The 14,816-nt window shown below is 43.3% G+C and overlaps 1 protein-coding gene across 2 annotated transcripts in view; it reads left to right on the forward strand.

The window, feature by feature from the left end:
• The window catches only part of RPAP1 (RNA polymerase II associated protein 1), a 210,377-nt gene extending 203,532 nt beyond the window's left edge, over positions 1 to 6,845 (forward strand). For both annotated transcript variants that reach the window (XM_063947921.1, XM_063947922.1), the window contains exons 22-25: positions 2,183 to 2,987; positions 3,879 to 4,055; positions 5,490 to 5,546; positions 5,797 to 6,845. In XM_063947921.1, the coding sequence (XP_063803991.1) occupies positions 2,183 to 2,987; positions 3,879 to 4,055; positions 5,490 to 5,546; positions 5,797 to 5,943 (1,186 nt within the window). In that variant the 3' untranslated portion in view covers positions 5,944 to 6,845. The remainder of the gene's footprint in view (positions 1 to 2,182; positions 2,988 to 3,878; positions 4,056 to 5,489; positions 5,547 to 5,796) is intronic.
• Positions 6,846 to 14,816: the final 7,971 nt, after the last annotated feature.

Here is a 14,816-nt window from a genome sequence, read left to right on the forward strand (position 1 = left end):
GACCACGGGTGGACATGATGGCGTCCCGCCTCAACAAAAAGTTGAAAAGATATTGCGCCAGGTCAAGGGACCCTCAGGCGATCGCTGTGGACGCTCTAGTGACACCGTGGGTGTACCAGTCGGTTTATGTGTTTCCTCCTCTACCTCTCATACCCAAGGTACTGAGAATAATAAGAATGCGAGGAGTGAAAACCATACTCGTGGTTCCGGATTGGCCAAGAAGAGCTTGGTACCCGGAACTTCAAGAGATGCTGGCAGAGGACCCTTGGCCTCTGCCGCTCAGACAAGACCTGCTGCAGCAGGGACCCTGTCTGTTCCAAGACTTACCGCGGCTGCGTTTGACGGCATGGCGGTTGAACACCGGATCCTAAAGGAAAAGGGTATTCCGGAGGAAGTCATCCCTACCCTGATCAAAGCCAGGAAGGATGTCACCGCAAGACATTATTACCGCATTTGGCGGAAATATGTTGCTTGGTGTGAGGCCATGAAGGCCCGAAGGAGGAATTTCAACTGGGTCGATTCCTACACTTCCTGCAAGCAGGGGTGACGTTGGGCCTCAAATTGGGGTCCATCAAGGTCCAGATTTCGGCTCTGTCGATTTTCTTCCAGAAAGAACTGGCTTCACTGCCTGAAGTTCAGACTTTTGTCAAAGGAGTTCTGCATATTCAGCCTCCTTTTGTGCCCCCAGTGGCACCTTGGGATCTCAATGTGGTTTTGGCATTCCTGAAATCACATTGGTTCGAACCACTTAAGACTGTGGAATTAAAATATCTCACGTGGAAAGTGGTCGTACTGTTGGCCCTGGCTTCGGCCAGGCGGGTTTCAGAATTGGCGGCTTTGTCTTGTAAAAGCCCTTATCTGATTTTCCAGATGGATAGGGCAGAATTGAGGACTCGTCCTCAGTTTCTCCCGAAGGTGGTCTCAGCTTTTCACTTGAACCAACCTATTGTGGTGCCTGCGGCTACTAGGGACTTGGAGGATTCCAAGTTGCTGGACGTAGTCAGGGCCCTGAAAATTTATGTTTCCAGGACGGCTGGAGTCAGGAAAACTGACTCGTTGTTTATCCTGTATGCACCCAACAAGCTGGGTGCTCCGGCTTCTAAGCAGTCTATTGCGCGCTGGATTTGTAGCACTATTCAGCTGGCGCATTCTGCGGTAGGATTACCGCAGCCTAAATCAATAAAAGCCCATTCCACAAGGAAGGTGGGCTCATCTTGGGCGGCTGCCCGAGGGGTCTCGGCTTTACAACTTTGCCGAGCAGCTACTTGGTCAGGGGCAAACACGTTTGCTAAATTCTACAAATTTGATTCCCTGGCTGAGGAGGACCTGGAGTTCTCTCATTCGGTGCTGCAGAGTCATCCGCACTCTCCCGCCCGTTTGGGAGCTTTGGTATAATCCCCATGGTCCTTACGGAGTCCCCAGCATCCACTAGGACGTCAGAGAAAATAAGATTTTACTCACCGGTAAATCTATTTCTCGTAGTCCGTAGTGGATGCTGGGCGCCCATCCCAAGTGCGGATTGTCTGCAATACTTGTACATAGTTATTGTTACAAAAATCGGGTTTTGTTGTGAGCCATCTCTTCAGAGGCTCCAATTGTTATCATACTGTTAACCGGGGTTCCTATCACGTGTTATATGGTGTGATTGGTGTGGCTGGTATGAGTCTTACCCGGGATTCAAAATCCTTCCTTATTGTGTCAGCTCTTCCGGGCACAGTTCCTAACTGAGGCTTGGAGGAGGGTCATAGGGGGAGGAGCCAGTGCACACCAGATAGTCCTAAATCTTTCTTTAGAGTGCCCAGTCTACTGCGGAGCCCGTCTATTCCCCATGGTCCTTACGGAGTCCCCAGCATCCACTACGGACTACGAGAAATAGATTTACCGGTGAGTAAAATCTTATTTTTCCTTGCTGGTAAGTTATTGCGTCCCGAAGGCATAAAGATAAAGGATGTTTCCACCTTAGAGAACATCTTATTGGCACCTGTAACTCAAAACCTTATTAAAGAAGTTACATGTTCAGAAAAGCCTTTAGAAGCTTAGCGTTCCTTATTGCATCATGTAATTCTGTGATTTCACCCGTCACATGTGCCAGTGTTGAGCAGCATTTGAACTGTTGATGTATTTAAGTGGTGACGTACTACAAAAGTCAGATTTTGATGGGTTACTTGTCTTATTTTCACAGCGAGGGAAGTGCAGGTGGTCCGCAAGCAGCTGATTTGTCTGACAAGTTACACATTACATCTGAAGTTAAGCCAACACCGCCTGGTTCAGCTGCTTTGGCTTCTGTTTCTCTCAGCCGTGGTGCTCTTCTAGAAGAAGCCTTCAAAGATCTACCTTCCATCCGGGCCTGCTATTTGGCTCACTTTGCCTACATGCAACAAGCCCTCAATCAGTCTAAGTTTGTATATCACGAGAAGACTTGTTTTATCCAGTCTGCTATGCTACCTGAAGCCAAAGGCCCAGTTCTGCCATCTGATTGGCCATTCCTCCCACTAATCAACCTCTACAATAAAGTAACCAATGCAGAGACAAAGGGAAGTATCGTAAACACTCTTCCTGCAGACCTGGTGAACATAGTCGCCCGGAACTTGGAGTGGATTGTTCTTTTGGAGACCTGGCGTCCTGACTCCTTGCAGAGTATCCCAACTGCTGCAAAGCTGACTCGTTTGGCTTGTGTATTTCTTACTGGCTGTGACCTCTTTTTAGAAGGTTTAGTTCATGCATACACTGCTGCTCTTGTGGTTCTGTACTCTCAGCCCAAATACATGGAATCTCTAAATCTTGATGTTCCCCTGCCTGGACTTGCTTCTTTCTATGACTTCTACATGGACCTTATGGAGCAGTTTGAGGGAGTTTCATTTGGAGATCCCTTATTTGGAACGTTCGTACTTCTCCCACTACAGAGACGTTTTAGCGTCCAACTAAAGCTGGTTGTGTTTGGAGAACATGTTAGCAGTCTGAGATCTCTATGTGTGCCCCTTAAAGAGGTAATATCTAAAAAAAAAAAAAAAAAAAAAAAGATCAGCAACTCTTTACATACTGTATATATAGCACACATTAGATCTCCAAATAAACAGCACCTGTCTGTTTCTACATGCAAAAGCTGTGATTGAGAATGGTAACATATCACTCTGTATCACTCTGTTGCTTTGCTGATTGGGGTTGTCCTAAAATAATGCATAAATTATGTTCGGTAGGACATACAAATCCAATGATTAGAGATTGTTAATCTGGCGTACATGTGGAGTCCACATTATCAATATATAGGTGATCAAACAAAGTAGGAAGACTGGAGTAGGTGAATGGGTCATAGTTTCAGTCCCATAGGGATTGATTGGCCTCAGTGTGTGGAAGTGTGCTGTATATTTTATGCTGAAAGAAGAAAACATTGTATAAGAGACAACTCCCAGTCTTTTACTCCCCACATCCTCCTTAAAAAAGTGTGATTTGTAAGCAGTACAATATAATCCAGACACCTTCCAAATTAAAGAGGAAGAAAAGCAGACTTCTTAGGGTAAGGCTACGGGAAGGGAGGTTAGGGTTAGATACTAGTCAGAGGGTTAAGGTAAGGTTTAGCAATACTCACCACTGTAAGCGCTGCAGTATCCGCTGGAAGTCATCAGGATGTCACAAACGGCCCCGCCGTATCAGGTAACTTACCACTAGATCACCAGGAAGGTATTGTCGACATTCTAATCATGTCAACATGGTTAATGTTGCGACCATGTATACCATACCCATATAGTATTACTGCATACCATGAGATGTGATTCACCTATGAGTAGTGTCATGTGGCTGTATCAGTGACTATAATCTGGACTGAAGAGTTTTTGATGTGTTACATGTGGTTTACATGAAAGTCTTCTTTCTCCTCTCAGTTTCCCATCCCACTTACACTGTACACAACCCCTCCTGAAGATAACGTGAAACTCCTGCGCCTCTATTTCCGCACGTTAGTAACAGGAGCTCTGCGTCAGACCTGGTGCCCTGTTCTCTATGTTGTGGCCGTGGCTCATGTCAACAGCTTCATCTTTTCCCAAGACCACGTGGCTCAGGTAGGACAGTAGTAATAAAGTGAATGATTCTAATGCAGTGATCTGCCACATGATCCAGAGCTGTGTCCAGTATACAGTAAAATTGGAACTGTGCGGCTTTGTTTATTAGAACCGTACACAAAACAGTCTTAATGAATATGTCCATAAACAATTTCTATTTTAGAAAATGTGCTTTAACAAATAGTCTCCTGCTGTCACCTGATATTTGGTTCTGCCTAACAACCCTTTCTCGTTGTGCAGAGCTCAGTGTTGCAAACAGAGCTATCCAGTTCTCCTCCTCCCTCATTACATCATACAGCTTATTCATTTGACGTAATGATCGCCGCAGGAAAATACGTTTTGACGCTATAGCTTCCAAATCTCGCTGTTACCAAAATTAAGTGGTAGCACTGCAAATGTGTCCTCAATACCCCGTGAGATGCCTGGCGCAGTGAACCACCAGTTCCTGTGCAACTCTGCTAGCGCTGGGCGTCTTTTTTTGCCGAAAATGGGTCTTAATTACAACGTGATGTGATTAGAACGCTCAAGGAGACTCTGCTGATTAATTTTATACACATGTACCTGACACTTGTATATTGGGCCTAATTCTGAGTTGATCGCAGCAGCAAATATGTTAGCAATTGGGCAAAACCATGTGCATTGCAGGGGGGACAGATATAACATGTGCAGAGAGCGTTAGATTTGGGTGGGGTGTATTTAAACTGAAATCTAACTTGCTGTGTAAAAATAAAGCAGCCAGTATTTACCCTGCACAGAAACAAAATAACCCACCCAAATCTAACTCTCTCTGCACATGTTATATCTGCCTCCCCTGCAGTGCACATGGTTTTGCCCAACTGCTAAAAAATGTCCTGCTGCGATCAACTTGGAATTACCCCCATTGTGTGTGACTGCATCTGTATATGGAGCGCAACAAAACTTGTTTTGGAAAAAAGCTGCAGCTGCTACATTGTAGCACTTCTTATACCGATTCAGAGATACAGTCGCACACATACATACAAGTTTCACATATCAAAGTAATCAGCACAGTCTCCTTGTGCCACATCGCTTTACAACTAAGATGCATTTTCGGCAAAAGTAATGCCCGAGGCTAGCAGAGTCTCACGGGACCTGGAGTGCCAAGAGGGGATGTTTGGCGCTACTGCATCAATGATGTATCAGGACACATCTGTATGTGGTATGGTCAGATGCAATAGAATGCTCCATGTGTTTCTTTCTGCTGTGAAATCTTGATTTCTTCAGGGGTCAAGGGGATGGATGCATTTTACACGGACATTTCCAAATGGAAACTTACTGTCTATGCTGTATTTAATTTGATAAATCTTAAAGTGTTGGCGCTATTATGGGTTATATGGACTGCATTTAAAATGTTGCCGGGCTTTTATTAAAGGTTTCAGCAACTTGCTAGCTTGATGCAACTTTGTTGTCTTGTAGGAAGCAGATGCTGCAAGAAAGAGCATGCTCCAAAAGATTTGTCTCCTGGTGGATGAGGTATGTTCCAGTGCTATGTCCAGTAGCTCAAAGACTTCTCTCAATTAGTACCTGGTGGTCCAACGTAGGGTTATTATCAAGTACTGATCATTTCTTTAAGTTTCTGCTGTATTCTTTTCCTCTTATGCAGACGACATGTTGCATTTTAGAATTTAACATTTCCAGGAGTGATGAATATATTCACTAGGACACAGATACAGCATTATTGTTTTGGTCACATCTACTCTTTTATTCCATCTTATCTTTCTAGGGTTTGAAGAAACATCTCTTGTACTTCAAACAACCATCAAGTGACAGCTCTGTGGGCTTCGAGCTATATGACATGCTCCCACCTCTCAGGCAAAAGTATCTGAAGAAGATAACAGAGAAGCAACATCAGACAGAAGGAGCATCTTAACAACATGTTCTAGACCCATGATCTAGGACATTGAGAGCTTATTAGACAATTTTAGTTCAGATGCTCCTGCATGCGAGGAGCTGACCACAGTATCCTAATGTCCTTTGGATTCTTTGTTGCTAGAAGTGAGGCGCATTGAGAGCACCACTCAAGTTAGTCATTTCTGCTCTATTCCATTAAATATGTCCTGTGTACTGTAACTCCTCTCAGTGAGGTATCACAGCATTGCTTATGAAAATAAATAATTCACCAGACCTGAACAGCCGCTACAGTAAATGCTGAAGTATACCTCTGACGTACATCAATACACACAGCCATTTTGTTGGTTGAGTTCACATTCATGAACATTCACCAGGAATCGGCTATATTACTTAGGCACCGAGGTCACCATTTCGTTAATATGCAGCCTATAAGGGCAGTGGTTCATACTGTATTGTCAGATACAGTCTCTTAATTAATGGTTCAGCCTACAAATAAAATGCCTACACTGTGTGCGCATTGGCAATGCGTTCGGGAAACTCTGGTGAATAAATATGTTTAGTTCTTTGATGTACAACTAAAATATTTAAAGGAAAAAAATATTGTCTAGGTTGTAATAGATTTTGGTCCTTTAGTCTGTGGCAAAATAATTTTGTCAGGGCTTAGAATAAACGTACATGTACTTTTGAGAGATATGTAAAGCAAATGTACCTACAAAGTCAGATATATGGCCCTCTAGTGGAGAGAAGGGGTATGGTTCATTGGTAGTTACCATTCGGCACCAAGCCCTGTTTTACATGGGGAATGAGCAATTTTAATGGCCATGTAGAACTGCTTAACCATTTCTCATGCATAACCTTTGTGAGATTTTCTTGTAGCTAGCGAATATATTTTTGCCTTAAAATAATAAAACTATATTTTTACATTGTTTGTCTTTTATCATTTCTTTCTATCCTGTATCAGAGCTTCTAGTATATGCTTGGTTGCAAGATATGGCAAGAATAAAAGTCATTATAGCTACCCAAAAATCAAATAGTTATCATTGTATTTTCTGTACTGTATTTTACCCATTTCCATCTGTGGAATATATAAAAGTTAACATGCTAGCAAAAAGGGGGGTATGATTCCGCACAAGACATATGACCACTGGCAAACTACCATATAATATAAGGCCGATGGAAAAAATGAAAATATATATTTATATAAAGACGTTTATTGGGGGAAAAAACCCGGTCTGCAGGTCATGTGCAGAAAATGGTAGAGACATACATAAATATATAAATTACCCTGTAGTACTTACACCTGATAGTAATCCCCATGAATACCAGCAGAATAACTTCATCACTGGTCAGAATATTACCCCTTTCAGACTATTAGAGATTGCAAATTCCCAGGTCTCAGCCCAGACCCTGATAACGAGTTTGCGTTCAGACCTACTAAAATCACGAGTTGATGCGCAAAAACCCAGGATTTAGGTGCTAGTGCAAAAGGAGCAGAGGCGTAATGAGGGCTGTTGGTGCCCAGGGCACTATGGAAAATGGTACAACCCCCCTGCCCCTTCCGCAGAGGGGGGATGGGGGGGAGGAGTATATCTCTTTGCGCGCTCCTGAAAAGGGGGCATGGCCAGCTGTGAAGGGGTGTGGTTTCATGGCACTCTAGTATCAGCAGACCTGGTGCCCTGTACTCTATGTTGTGGCCATGGCTCATGTCCGCGTGGCTCAGGTAGGATAGTAGTAATAAAGTGAATGGTTCTAATGCTGTGACCTGCCCCATGCACCAGAGCTGTGTCCAGTATACAGACAAATTGGAACCTTGTAGCATTGTATATCGGAACCATACACAAAACATTCATAATTACCATGGCCATAAGCAAGGAATGTTTTAGAAATTGTCCTTTTATCAGATTTGTTGTAAGGAACAGGAGGTGCTCTACAGCAGGGATGGGGAACCTTTGACCGTCCAGCTGCTGTTGGACTACACATACCAGCATGCCTTGCTACAGTTTTGCTATTTAGCCATGCTAAAAGTGATGCAGGGCATACTGAAACGTGTAGTTCAACAACAGCTGGAGGGCTGAAGGTTCCCCATCCCTGCTCTACAGTATACTAGTTTAGCAGCCTGTAAACATCTGCTTTATACAAACCAAAGTAAAAAGAAAACTAGGACGCAGAAGCATGAACGGACAGGGCATGGTGAAGAGGTCACCCCTTTGCTCACAGCCAGTCCATGACACTGAGCAGCAGATACCAGGGAAATTCCCCACGCTATCTGCTATTCATATATGCAGAAAGAAGTGAGGAGTAAGACCAATGTACTACATGTGAAGGGGAGAGCAAGGTGGGCCTGTACGCAGTAAGGGGGGAGAGTTGTAAGATTATCCCTGGATTTGCCCTGTTTATTGATATAATTGGCCTGTCATTGAGTAGTGCAGGCATTCCCAACCACAGTCCTCAAGGCACAATAATACCCCATTACATCACCACTGAAAACCCGGGTTATAGCAGTGATAACTCGAGAGGGGCTCTGTGTAAAAGGATTAACCCGGATCCAGTTACCAGGGAATCCAACCTGGGTCGTGGTGCAGTGTAAACTGCATAGAGAAGAGGCAGCGCTTGGAGATCATTTCATCTCCAAGCTCCGCCTCCGCACGTGTCGGCAGTGACATCACCAACCTGGCAATTTGCGAGTCGGCCCACTGTCTGAAAGGGGTCTCGGCGCTTGTGTACGGCTCCCTGGTGCAACCTGTTATTTTAGTATAAAAGCGGTAGTATAAAACAGTCCTGGTTTTAAGGATAGCCATACTAGAGCACAGGTGACTTAATTAGTTCCTCAGTTTTTTTTTTAAACATCTGTCCTCAATCATGGATGTCACTAAACAAACTTGCTAGTATGCCTTGAGGACAGAGGTTGGGAAACACTGGGGTAGTCGCAGTCTGTTATTCTGATCCCTCATACTAATACCACTTTTACACCAAAACCCCAGGTTTGACTCAGGTTCCGGACACAGTTCTAACCTGGGTCACCCTATTTATACTGCACATTGGACCAGGGTTTATTCACGGGTCAGCCCCATTCACACTGAACCCGGGTTGCCCTGCATGTCATACCCCTCTCACACCGCAAATGCCGGATCCCACATGGGAATTGGAAATGGGTCCTTCCCGGGTGGGATCCGGCATTGGACGCTACCGCAGGCTTCCCTGACCCGGCAATATGCCGGGCGGGTTGCTATAGCGGCGGCATATTGCCGGGTCAGAGCTCATCTCCGCGCCTCCTCTCCGCTATGTAGTGAACGGATCCAACCCGGGAGCCCGTTCACACTGCCACTGACCCAGTATTCAACCCTGGAATAACACTGCTTTATTCCCGGGAATTCCACCATGGCGCTGTCACACCGCACGCCAACCCGTGTTGACCCGGCAATATGCCAGGTCGATACCGTGTTATTTGTGCGGTGTGAATGGGGTATACCTCACAGACCCTCCCTTGAGGCAGACCTCTGCATACACAGCCAATCAGCAGCTTTTAAGCATAACCCGAGTCAAGCAGTTTACACTACTTCGTTACCAGGGTCGGATTCCTGCCGTGGCGTCGGCATGGCTGAGTAGTGCTATTGCTAAGTGGGCTGATAAATTGGCATCTGACATGGATACCCTGGATAGGGATAACATTCTTTTGACTCTCGGTTATACACAAAAGAAAGAAGGAAAGGACTGTATTGTCGGTGCACGAAAGGAAGATTAGATCTGGTTATCACATCTGCCTATATGTAATTAAAATTTAACTTTTATTAGTATTTATTTAAAAATCGTGTACGTTACTTACACATAACCATGAGTATAAGCGAAACATAGAGGTTAAAATTATGACACAAACAAAACATACATAGTGCAAATGAAATAACGGTGAATTAAAGATTTAAAATGTGTGTCCACGTGTCTTATTCCAATGTCCAAGGATATATAATCTATTATTCCGTAATAGGATTAGGATTTATTTGTATGTTTCAGTCATTATTAGGCTCTTAGACGAGGCATTAAGGGAATAAAGATGTTAATTGTAGTGATATCTTAGATATTGTAGCAATATAAGCTGTTGGTACCAATTTATTTGTGACAGAACAGCTGTTGCACTGTCTAATTGAATCAGATGTGTAGTGAAGTGTAGAATACACAGGTGATGCTATAAATTCAATATAAATATATGATATACTCCGGGGGAATAAATATCTTCCTCAGTTGTTTATAATCATTAACATAAATGATAATATATGGGGATGTATCTTTCTTTTAATTGATATGTCCTCAACACGAAAACTTCTTCATTTGTTAAGGGCTGTGTCGCTGATAATAAAATACATATCAATCAGCTACAGCAATTAGATGATCAAAGTGTTGTTATCTCTAAGGACAAGAACATCTTATTTTTTAGGAATAAATGACACCTTACTCAGATGTCAGTATATAGCTTCCCAGATTATGCATCACCATTAAGCATCTGATATAATTATAATTATTAGGTGAAAGAAGCCTTCATTAAATGTATATGGGTAACAGTGTATTGAATGAAGATTTTATTATCCTGATGTATGTCACCTGATAAAGCTAGATTTCCCATTTGCTATACAGGGCACAGGGTATGCTTGCAATTACACCATCGTGAAATATGTATGCTGAGTGATATAAATGCCAGTTCCGTATAAGCATTATGTAAAAATTAACTGACACTGGCACTGACATATCACAGGAGAAGCTAAAAGACAGTGGATCAGGTTACTTCAGGGTATAGGATTCATTTAATACAGTTAACAGGGCATGAATGATTAGTAATGTCCGGGAACGTAGCGCTATGAATAGCCGCTACCATGACAACCATGAAGCTCCGTAGTAGAATCCATTCACGAACTATATGTACAATCAGATCTGAGGACCCATATGCTATACAGGGCACAGGGTCAGTGACATGTATACTTGTAATTACACCATCGTGAAATGTATATGCTGAGTGATGTAAATGCGGGTTCCGTATAAGCATCATGTAAAAATTAACTGCCACTGACATAACATAGGAGAAGCTAAAAGACAGTGGATCAGGTTACTTCAGGGTATAGGATTTATTTAATACAGTTAACAGGGCATGAACGATTAGCAATGTCCGGGAACGTAGCGCTATGAATAGTCGCTACCATGACAACCATGAAGTTCCGCTATTGGTTCCCCGGGTCATGTGACCGGAGGAGCAGCATTACGATTGGTTAGCGGCTACATGTGACCAGCCGTCTGTTGCTGATTGGATCACTAGGAGAGCTTAAATATTATGCCTGGAGAGGCATTCTGGTTCAGCCCTGACGAAGCTGTCAGAGTAACGGCGGAACACGCGTGTGGGCAGCGTGTCTCCACGTGTTTCCATGTCCATGTTACACCAATGTTTAGTTAGCTTTATCTCATTATGAGGCTTAGATTATTAGTATGAGGCAGTGAGTAGGTGAATAAGTGAATCTTAGACAGCTATATTTGTGTTAAGTGGATAACAAGCAATGTAATATCAGCTATTTATTTGGATACATGAATATTGAGTCCTGAATAGCTAGATTTCTGTTAAGTGGATAGTGGAAATTATTACAACAGAAAAAATGCAGCATTAGCTGTTAGACTCAGTTGAAAATATACAGGAAGCTACAAGCACTGCTCCAAGTTAAGATAAACCTATCTGGTATATATGTTAGATGTGTCAGTGTTATTAAGCATCTATGACACAATTACAACAAATTTTCATAAATTAATGAATAATCAGCGTGATCCAGTCACCATATGTAGTGACTATTACAATACTATTAAGAGATGATTACTGAAATATAGATAATCTATATCTGCTGATTAGATAACAATATAATTAATTAATGAATAACGCAGCAGTGACTGCTGAAATCCTCTAACATACACAGTGAGCAGAAGATATTGCTTCAAGCTTAAATAGACACATTTTATCTCTTTATGCTGAATGTGACACAACTGAGCAGATGCAATTGCAACAAATGTTTCCAAATGAACTCCACAAGTCAATGTGGCAGCTGTGAATAAAACAATGTGCTAACATTAATGTTTAATGCTGGTTGGGAAATCTAGCTTTATCAGGTGACATACATCAGGATAATAAAATCTTCATTCAATACACTGTTACCCATATACATTTAATGAAGGCTTCTTTCACCTAATAATTATAATTATATCAGATGCTTAATGGTGATGCATAATCTGGGAAGCTATATACTGACATCTGAGTAAGGTGTCATTTATTCCTAAAAAATAAGATGTTCTTGTCCTTAGAGATAACAACACTTTGATTATCTAATTGCTGTAGCTGATTGATATGTATTTTATTATCAGCGACACAGCCCTTAACAAATGAAGAAGTTTTCGTGTTGAGGACATATCAATTAAAAGAAAGATACATCCCCATATATTATCATTTATGTTAATGATTATAAACAACTGAGGAAGATATTTATTCCCCCGGAGTATATCATATATTTATATTGAATTTATAGCATCACCTGTGTATTCTACACTTCACTACACATCTGATTCAATTAGACAGTGCAACAGCTGTTCTGTCACAAATAAATTGGTACCAACAGCTTATATTGCTACAATATCTAAGATATCACTACAATTAACATCTTTATTCCCTTAATGCCTCGTCTAAGAGCCTAATAATGACTGAAACATACAAATAAATCCTAATCCTATTACGGAATAATAGATTATATATCCTTGGACATAGGAATAAGACACGTGGACACACATTTTAAATCTTTAATTCACCGTTATTTCATTTGCACTATGTATGTTTTGTTTGTGTCATAATTTTAACCTCTATGTTTCGCTTATACTCATGGTTATGTGTAAGTAATGTACACGATTTTTAAATAAATACTAATAAAAGTTAAAATAAGAATTTACTTACCGATAATTCTATTTCTCGTAGTCCGTAGTGGATGCTGGGGACTCCGTAAGGACCATGGGGAATAGCGGCTCCGCAGGAGACTGGAGAATAGCGGCTCCGCAGGAGACTGGGCACATCTAAAGAAAGCTTTAGGACTATCTGGTGTGCACTGGCTCCTCCCCCTATGATCCTCCTCCAAGCCTCAGTTAGGATACTGTGCCCGGACGAGCGTACACAATAAGGAAGGATTTTGAATCCCGGGTAAGACTCATACCAGCCACACCAATCACACCGTACAACTTGTGATATGAAACCCAGTTAACAGCATGATAACAGAGGAGCCTCTGAATAGATGGCTCACAACAAGAACCCGATTAGTTAACAATAACTATGTACAAGTATTGCAGACAATCCGCACTTGGGATGGGCGCCCAGCATCCACTACGGACTACGAGAAATAGAATTATCGGTAAGTAAATTCTTATTTTCTCTGACGTCCTAGTGGATGCTGGGAACTCCGTAAGGACCATGGGGATTATACCAAAGCTCCCAAACGGGCGGGAGAGTGCGGATGACTCTGCAGCACCGAATGAGAGAACTCCAGGTCCTCCTCAGCCAGGGTATCAAATTCGTAGAATTTTGCAAACGTGTTTGCCCCTGACCAAGTAGCTGCTCGGCAAAGTTGTAAAGCCGAGACCCCTCGGGCAGCCGCCCAAGATGAGCCCACCGTCCTTGTGGAATGGGCTTTTATTGATTTAGGCTGCAGTAATCCTACCGCAGAATGCGCCAGCTGAATAGTGCTACAAATCCAGCGCGCAATAGACTGCTTAGAAGCAGGAGCACCCAGCTTGTTGGGTGCCATCAGGATAAACAGCGAGTCAGTTTTCCTGACTCCAGCCGTCCTGGAAAAATAAAATTTACAGGGCTCTGACTACGTCCAGCAACTTGGAATCCTCCAAGTCCCCAGTAGCCGCAGGCACCACAATAGGTTGGTTCAAGTGAAAACCTGAGACCACCTTCGGGAGAAACTGAGGACGAGTCCTCAACTCTGCCCTATCCATACAGAAAATCAGATAAGGCCTTTTACATGACAAAGCCGCCAATTCTGACACACGCCTGGCCAAGGCCAAGGCCAACAGCATGACCACTTTCCACGCGAGATACTTTAGCTCCATGGTTTTAAGTGGCTCAACCAATGCGACATTAGGAAATCCAACACCACGTTGAGATCCAAAAAGTGCCACAGGAGGCACAAAAGGAGGCTGAATATGTAGTACTCCTTTAACCAAAGTCAGAACTTCAGGCAGTGAAGCCAGTTCTTTCTGGAAGAAAATCGACAGAGCCGAAATCTGGACCTTGATGGACCCCAATTTGAGGCCCAAACGTCACCCCTGCTTGCAGGAAGTGCAGGAATCGACATAGTTGAAATTCCTCCGTCGGGGCCTTCATGGCCTCCCACCAAGCAACAAATTTTCGCCAAACGCGGCGATAATGTCTTGCGGTGACATCCTTCCTGGCTATGATCAGGGTAGGGATGACTTCCTTCGGAATACCCTTTTCCTTTAGGATCCGGTGTTCTACCGCCATGCCGTCAAACGCAGCCGCGGTAAGTCTTGGAACAGACAGGGTCCCTGCTGCAGCAGGTCTTGTCTGAGCGGCAGAGGCCAAGGGTCCTCTGCCAGCATCTCTTGAAGTTCCGGGTACCAAGCTCTTCATGGCCAATCCGGAACCCCGAGTATGGTTTTCACTCCTCGCCTTCTTATTATTCTCAGTACCTTGGGTATGAGAGGTAGAGGAGGAGACACATAAACCGACTGGTACACCCACGGTGTCACTAGAGCGTCCCCAGCGATCGCCTGAGGGTCCCTTGACCTGGCGCAATATCTTTTCAACTTCTTGTTGAGGCGGGACGCCATCATGTCCACCCGTGGTCATTCCCAACGGTTTAC

The sequence above is a fragment of the Pseudophryne corroboree genome, chromosome 12 (assembly GCF_028390025.1).
Source record: "Pseudophryne corroboree isolate aPseCor3 chromosome 12, aPseCor3.hap2, whole genome shotgun sequence".
NCBI lineage: Eukaryota > Metazoa > Chordata > Amphibia > Anura > Myobatrachidae > Pseudophryne > Pseudophryne corroboree.